General features: G+C 53.1%; 1 protein-coding gene across 1 annotated transcript; it reads left to right on the top strand.

The window, feature by feature from the left end:
* Positions 1-1,179: 1,179 nt before the first annotated feature.
* On the top strand, positions 1,180-5,183 carry MEPE (matrix extracellular phosphoglycoprotein). The gene is made up of 4 exons (XM_041411981.1): positions 1,180-1,239; positions 2,811-2,864; positions 3,005-3,097; positions 3,198-5,183. Exons 1-4 carry the CDS (start codon positions 1,180-1,182, stop codon positions 5,181-5,183), a joined length of 2,193 nt encoding a protein of 730 aa, XP_041267915.1.
* The last annotated feature ends 3,006 nt before the right edge of the window (positions 5,184-8,189 follow it).

The following is an 8,189-nucleotide window of genomic DNA, read 5'->3' as shown; positions in this document are numbered from 1 at the left end:
GGTTGAGGTTGAAACCCAAAAAGCAAGTGTCAGAAGACACAGCACGGTGGTGGCTCTCACTTGGCCAACACTGTCCTTCTGTGCCAAAGGGCCAGGACCAGGCCTGGCTCTGAATCTTGCCCTTCCATTTCTGAAGCCCTGCCAGCTTTCCCATGTTGGTCACTGTGAACAAGCCAAGACCCACTGCACACCCTCTTATCAATAACCAAGCTGGATGTGTGCCACACTAAGATCTGCACTAATCATTGAGCAATTTTACCTTCAGAACAGATATTTATAAACTGTGCTTTCTGTTTATCCAGCCAGGTGGAACATTTGATAGCTGTCTTTTACCACAAACACATTTTTAGCTGGAAATTACTCCCCCTGGTTATCTGCGAGTGCTGCCAGAGCTGACAAATGTCCCTGGGCAGGAGCTGATTGGCTCTGTGCACCCGGGGCCAACTTTAAATTTCAGCAAAGTGGGCACAAGCTCCACAGTCTGCCACTGGGACCTGCCTCTAACAGGAAAAGGTGATCTTATCTAGCTTCCTGCCCTGTCTCTCCCTAGCCCTTCAGCTCTGCTGTCCCTGGGCAGGGATTCTCCTGCTTTCACTCTGGGCAAGCCACAATGGGGATGGGGACATCCTGATCCTTGGCTGTGTACATCTCTTCAGCTTACACTGCTTTTGTACTGCTGATCTTTGTGCATGTATTTCCTTCTGGCATTTCCTGTAGCAATACTGGTATGGCTTCAGTCTCTGGGATGGACCTGCAAGCCCAAGCAAGGGCGGTTGGGTGAAAGCCTGCTGCTTTCTTAATTTGGATTTATGAACAGCTTAGCTTGCAGCAACTTTAGGGGATAATTTATTGCAAATATCCACCCAAGCTGCTTTGACAGAGGAAGTTAGGCAGTTTTAATAGCTGGTGTCAGAGCTCCCACTCAGAGCTGCTGGCTATGCCCTAAGCACATGGTGAGAGCATTGCCCTTGTTGTGAGGGATGCAATGAGGCAGGACAATGCCAAGGGCCACTGAAAATCCTGGGAAAAGTGGGGGTCACTGGAAAACCCTGCTGCTATGGGAGCTTTGGGACAGCAGGAGCTTTTAGGTTGCTCCTAACCAGGATTATTGAAGACCACAAGTCCTAGGAAGAAAAACTGCAGCAATGCTTCACTTTGTACCTCCAGGAGCAGCCCAAGATGCAAACATCCCTCGTCTGCTTGTGCCTGTGCCTGTTCAGCACAGCCCTCACCACACCTGTGAGTATGGCTTTTCCTGGGTTCCTAGCATACTGCTGGAAGCGTGAGATGTGCTATCCAGTGCATCCCGGCATGCTTTCAGCAGTGAGAAAACATGGGTTATAGTTGTGTACACCACCTCTGGTGCCTGGGGAAGGGAGTAAGGTAAACAGCAGAGGTGAGCCCAGAAGAAAAGTATTTATTAACAATGAGGTGTCTGAGCATGTTCCTTCAGTTTAGCAATCAGGGCATTGCACTGTCTGGGTGGCTGTACCTCTTCCGCTGGATTTCTGTGGATCTGGGATCTGCCCGGTGCTTTTGGCCTGCAAACAGCCTGAGCCAAGGCACAGGAAGGGAGGTGTGGGAAGGATGCTCATCTTACCCATGTGGGGAACAGTGGTCAGAGGGGCACCCACAATTATTTTCCAGGTCTCCTAATTTGAAATTTTGAGACATTTAACTAAAACCAAGGCAAATTAAGATTAATATAATAGGAGCCATTTTTTTCCTGCATAACTGTTGCTCAGCTTACTAAATACACAGCTAGAGTGAAAGTCTGCTCCTAGAAAAGGCTTGCCTTTTTGTCAGGGTAAGGAGAAGGGAAATCCCATCTTCCCTGAGATGGCTCCTCCTATGTGTGTTTTACCCCTTTCCCATGTATCTTTTACTCCACAGAGCAAGCTCTCACAACCCAGTCTGTAGCAGAGCAGCCCAGGGGAAGGCAATAAATCAGCACAGATTTGCTTTTCAGATAGGAGCACAGGTGGCAGCTAATGCTATGCTGTGTAACCAGAGCTGCAATCTGGCCTTTGACACTGTTCACAAACAATGAAACAACCTGGGAATATTCAATACTTTGGGGTGTGTTTCTGCCCCTTCAGCTGGGCTTGGGATATTTCAGTGACTAATTTTTCTAAAATCAAAAGGACTGCCCTCCACGGGGCTGTCTCACTCTGGCAGGCAAGGAATGCCTGAAATGGCTTTGTGGGACTCACAGGATGCTCCCACCAGTAGGTCCCCCGCACTAGCCAATACCCACCAAAATCCACCCAGGATAATCAGGGAGAGCTGGAAGCCTGCAAGCATGTACAGAAACCCAGCTGTGAGGACACACAGGTTGCTGCTCAGTAGCTTAGTAAACACTGGAAACTCCATCAGTTAACCAGCTCCAGACTCTCATCATAGGCAGATCCAAGCAGTAAGCTGGAGCATTCTTTTGTGAGCAATGGTGCTGTGTATTAAAAATGCTCTGTGGTAAAATCCTCTGCAGAATTCTCTGGGAAAAGGTTATTTGTTATTTATCAACAGTACCATATGAAAGCCAGCATGCAATATAATCATGCTGTAGCAAAATTCAGATTTTGATATACTTTTCAGACTCTGGAAATGGGATTTTGACCTTTCCTACTACTGCTGTCTTTAAGTCAGCACCCCAGGTAGTGCCTGGGAATTTGGTGGCTTATCAATGCAGTTTTCCCACCCTTCCCTGAAGGTGGGAAAGGGTGGGTGGTCAGCAGTCGGCACTGGCAGCTGCCTATTTGCTGAGGCAGTGTTTGATGCCTCAGCTCTTCCTTGTGTTTTGCTGCCCACAGGTGCCACTGCCACTGCCTGGGAGAGCTGCTGGGAACTGTGTGGGACAACACCGGGTATGTATCCCTCTGCCGCCTCTTGGGGCCTCAGTGGGTACTGGTGGGACTCTACTGCAGTGCCAGATGCAGAAAGGGAAACTCCTGCCAATGCAATTAATAAGAAAATTGTGGCTTTTGGTTATTTTCTTCCCCACCAGATACTTCTGAAAAGCTGCAACGCCAAGCACGGCTTCTACATTTTCAAATATGTCTACTCGTTCTCAACGCGGAGGAACCAGACACAGATAAAGGTAAGGAGGTGGCCAGGGGACACTACGGGACCCTGGCCTTGCTGCAGTGCCTCCAGCAGAAATCCATCACCCTGACCTCTCCCTTGTGTGTACTGCACAGAAAGAAGAGGCTGACCAGCAGAGTATCATCCCCAGCCACCGGCTGGATGAGGGCAATGCCAGGCAGGAGCCACCAGCTGGGTCAGCTGGGACGGCCCCAGAGCACAGTGACAACAGCAGCACTGAAGTAATTGAGTATGGGATTGTCATCAAACCTGAAAACCACAGCACCCCAGGCATCAGTACGGATGGTCCCAGTCCTCACCCTGGCATTGGCATGCGAGCGCGTGGCAGTGGTGGTGGCATGGGTCCCACCCCATCCAGCTCAGAGGGCAGCGGCGATCTGGATTTGGTGGTGGAAGTTGATGGCGGTGTTCCCATTCTTCCTCAGGGTGAACGCCCCAGTGAGGTTGTAGTGGGGAACAGGTCCAGGGTCAGGAATGAGAATAAGGATGATGGTGCCCCCAGGGTGGTTCCGGTGGGGGGAGCCATGACTGCTGGGAGAGGGAGGGCCCCTACTACCAGAGGGGCAGGGGATGAGGGCAGTGGGGAGGCCACTGTCTCTGGCCAATGGCAGGAGGGTGTTAAACAGGGTACAGGGACAGGAGGCATTGCTTTGTCCTCTGTCACTGAGAAGATGGAGGATGTCCAAGTGGATGCTGCAGGTGTGGATGAATATTCTTACGTCCCCGATTCAGGCAGTGTCACCATCACCCATGGGAGCCTGGGCAGCACAGACAGGGCCGACGGCTTCACCCAGGTCTCTCCAGGCAAGGATGATGAGGTAAACATCTTCATTGGGAGGGCCAACATCCATGTGGGGGAGCAGGTAACCACCCAGGCTGGTGTCACAGAGAGTAGGGAGAATGACGGCATCCCCTCTATGGGAAGCAGCAAGCCCCTCCGCAGGCTGGACGTCACTGCGGCACCCAGTGGTGATGAAGATGACAGCATCCCTGCCCGCAGGCAACCTGAAAGACTGGCCACCACAGCCACCCCAGCCCATGGGGACAGAGTTACCAGCAGCCTCAGGGATGGCAGTCTCACTGGAGAGGATGAGGAAGGTGACACCACCATTGGTGCTGATAGAGGACTGGTAACCCCTGTCCCCTGGAGAGTCACTAGTGGTGACATTACCAGCCCCACAGTGGCCAGCATCCATGGGAAAGATGAGGATGAGGTGAGAGGAGAGGGTCAGAAGTCCAAGGGGAAGCCAGACCATGTGGCTACCACGCCCTCCCACCACAGGGGTGACATGGAGGCCACTGTCACTGTCCCAGCCAAGGGGGCCAGCATCCACCCAGCCGCTACTGAAGGGGACCGCACCACCCCATTCGTGACAGCCAGCAGCCACAAGGCAGGCACGGGTCCTGTGCTCAGCAGAGGAGGGAGTGGTGAAGTGGGGACAGCCACCTCCACACCCTCCCATGTGGAGGCACGGCCTGGGGCAGAGGTGAGGGTCCGTCCAGGGGGAGCAGGGCTGGACAAGACACCCAGGATGGACAAAGCACCATTCCCAAGGGGGAAGCCTGGTGGCTGGGTGTCGAGCAGGGCCCAGACCACTGTTGGTGGCTATGATGGCGATGCTGGGGGCAGGTCTCATGCCACCAAAGCAGGAGCCAGCCCTGCTCCACAGGCAGGGCAAGACACGGGCAGCATGGCAGCAGGCAGGGGCCAGGAGTGGGGACGAGGCGCAGAGAGCAGGACAGCAGTGCCGGGGGCGGGGGGCAGCCGCCTGCCCGGGCACCATGGCAGGAGGCTGGGGGCTGGGGCGCCGGGCACCATCGCGACGCTGGGCCGCAGCCGGCAGCTGGACCAGGTGAAACGCGCTGACGAGCTCCATGTCCGTGAGCGGGCCTTCTACAGCCTTGGCGGGGCGGGCGGCGGCCCCCACGGCCCCTACCCTGGCCTTGGGAGCGCCGACAGCAGCCAGTCCTCTGAGGGAGACCAGGGCAGCCACAGTGAGAGTGGACAGACGGGACTGCAGCCCTCAGGGTGGGGATCCCCAGGGTACCCCCAAGGCCACTGGATCCAGGGGCCCCTCTAAGACACAGCCAGTACCCACCCCGGTAGCTCCAGCGGTGGAGTTGGGGGGTAACTTGCCATGTTTTCCCCTTGGCATACACCCTGCGGGCTCTGCTCTTGCCTGGGTGAGGGGCAGGTTGCTGGGGGGCACATGGTGCTTCACAGCCCAGGAGCCAAAAATCACTGGTTCATGCAATCTGCTGTTAATCTGGGGGAGGCTGCACATGGCACCACAGCAGGAATGCACGGGTGTGCTGTGCCAGACAGCCAGGGAACAGCAGCTATGCTACAGGGCATAGGGTAGTGGTGTTTGTGCACTGATGCGAAGCAACTAAAGAAGCAGTGAGAAAAAGCCTCTGTCCTTGCAGTTTCACTTTCAGCCTACTGAAGAAATAAAGGCATTTCTGTACCTGAGGATCTACTGACTCTGGTGTTTGCAATGGGACTTCAGGCAGTCACTGCCACAAGCAGCATGCTGGGAGTGGGCTGGTCCCTGGGCATAAGGGGATTTCTGGCTCCAGCACATCCCTGGCCCTGCCATTTCTTGTGGGACTGCAGTTTGGCCAACAAGCCCCACACATCCCTCCCTTGGGATACCAGATCCTGCCCAGGGCCACCGGCATCCCTGAGCTTGCTAGGGAGGCCCACAGAACATCCTCCCTCTCGGTTCATTCACCTGCCCCAGCAAGAAGTCCCCATCATGCCCTCCTGATGGTACATTTCCTGGCCACACTGTCCTTCCAGGAGCACCATAACACTCTGGCTGTGCCACCACCACTCCTGCCACTGGCCCCCGCACACAGGCCAGGCTGGGCTTCGACACACTGGAGCCATACCCTCAGTGTTAATCAAAGTCAGTCACTGTTTATACAATTGCATGTTGCTTTTTCTGTCTGAGAAACTGCTAAAACAGGCGCGTTCAGGAGCATGCCAGAGTGAAGGGCACAGTGGGAGAGGCGTCAAGCCTCAAGTGGAGAGGTATTGTCTCAGTACATGCTGAGGCAACTCACCACCAGTGCTGTCCCCATGCAGGGAGCAGGTAGGAGCAGCCAGGAGCAGCCATGATGTGAGTGAAGTACCCACAGAGTACCTGCTTCCCTCCCTCTGCACACCTGCATGCAGGGAAGTTGCAGATCCTGTTACGAGACACAGAATTGAAGGATGGTTTGGGTTGGAAGGGACCATAAAGATCATTCAGTTGCAACTCTCCTGACACAGGCAGGGATGCCACTCTCTAGACCAGGTTGCTCAAAGTCCCATCCAACCTGGTCTTGAACATTTCCAGGGATGAAACATCCATAGCTTCTTGCAGCACCTTGGTACTTAGGGATCATACGTAGTTGATTCATGCTGGAACACTAGGACACTGTGTCTCACTGGTGCTATCAGTTACCACCAGCTCTTGGGGCTCTGCTTTGCTACTGCTCATGCCCTTCAGCAGAAAAAGTCAAAATTGCATATGCCCACCATGGTTTCCACCAGGACATTAGGCCCTGGTGACTCCAGGGAAGCTGCTCTGTGTACCTTGGTCCCAGTGTCACAGAGACATGGAGATTTAGGTAGCCTGTGGCAAGGATTTGCCTGCAGCTTCCCAGGCTCGAGGCAGCGTGCAGAAGACCCCAAAGGCTCATGTACCTCCCATGCTGGCCCATCTGGCTCAGACTAAAAGGTGCTAGCCTGTGGCAAGGATTTGCCTGCAGCTTCCCAGGCTCGAGGCAGCGTGCAGAAGGTGTTACAGGGCTGCTGCCAGTCTGGGCTGGATAACTGACCCCTGGAATTGCCACGGCACATCATACCCCCAGATTTATTGATTATGGCAATGCTCTGGGGGTCTGGGGCTTGGCATGATTGCCTGGCAAATGAAGAGGGTGGTTTTGGGGTCTCACCGCTGACAGGGTTGGAACTAAGGAGTTTGCAGCCCCGGCGTAGTGCCCAGGCCCCTCCATCCTCAGTCCTGACCATACCCTTGTCCAAAGGATTAAGCAACACCCTTAAGTGAGGGCTGGGCACCATCTAGTGGAATAAAAAGCCTGTTGCTGGGAATGTTTTGTGCCTGTTGAATGATGCCCACTTCTGCCTGATGCTGGCATGGGCACTGCTGCCATCTTGTCCAGCTGCTTCCCCGAGGTCCTGGGGAGCTCTGCCTCAATGGCGAGGTCAGGTATAAAACGGGCTAGTTCAGGTTTATATGGCATACACATAAACCAGCATTGCCTCCTTGCACAGTCACTGCAAAAGCACCTGGAATTTTTGTGCTGTGACTCTGGCTCTACATCTGGGAGAATACAGTATTTTGTTATGCTCACCCTGAGCTCCCTGCTTAGCACCAAAATGCTGCCTGGTCCTGCTCTTTCAAAACTCACCTGGCAAATAGCACAAGAGGCCACTGAATATAAAACCTGCAAGTTTCCCAAGGAAAAGGTTTTCCCAGAGTATTGGAGCAAAGCAGGGAGCCGTTTTTTCCTTGCAGTGAAGGGTGAGCAGATAAGGGCTGGCAGGATGGCGGTTGGCAGGGTGACACTGCCCACCCCTCATGCTCAAACACCCTGTAAGCAAGATTACAGCTGAGCTAGAGGTAGTCACCAGGTCTGGGAGAGGTTCTTCTGTGGCCCTTTGCTCTTTGTCTTGGCTGAGCTGTGTGTTTTTGAGAAAATATTAATTTAGACTTTTAATAAATATACATTTACATTATGTTTCTTATGTTTTGGGGTTTTTTGGTTGTTTTTTTTTGGTTTTTTTTTTTTTTTTTTTTAGTCAAAGGCAGCAGTGGTTTTTTTTTACAGGTGTTTCTTCACTCTGGGACTGCAGAGGCTGTTTTTTTTTGGTTTTTTTTTTTTTTTTTTTTTAATCAAAGGCAGCAGTGGTTTTTTTCTACAGGTGTTTCTTCACTCTGGGGCAGCAGAGGCTGTTGCTGAAGTGATTTAAGGTCATTCATCCCACCTTCTAAGCATGTGAACTCAAGTGAAGAGTGATATGTACTGTCTGAGGGTACAGAACAAAAAATAAATTGTCCCTAAAATCCCAGCTT

Source organism: Onychostruthus taczanowskii, unplaced genomic scaffold (genome assembly GCF_017590055.1).
Source record: "Onychostruthus taczanowskii isolate IOZ18803 unplaced genomic scaffold, ASM1759005v1 scaffold38, whole genome shotgun sequence".
NCBI lineage: Eukaryota > Metazoa > Chordata > Aves > Passeriformes > Passeridae > Onychostruthus > Onychostruthus taczanowskii.
Note: the sequence above shows the minus strand (reverse complement) of the source record. Positions and strands in the feature narration are given on the sequence as shown.

Bases quoted from the DNA above. Each gene is read 5' to 3' on its own strand.
- MEPE (XM_041411981.1), top strand. From the start codon at position 1,180: ATGCAAACATCCCTCGTCTGCTTGTGCCTGTGCCTGTTCAGCACAGCC. The intron at 1,240-2,810 runs GTGAGTATGGCT...TGCTGCCCACAG, and splicing joins GCACAGCCCTCACCACACCT to GTGCCACTGCCACTGCCTGG. The intron at 2,865-3,004 runs GTATGTATCCCT...CTTCCCCACCAG, and splicing joins ACTGTGTGGGACAACACCGG to ATACTTCTGAAAAGCTGCAA.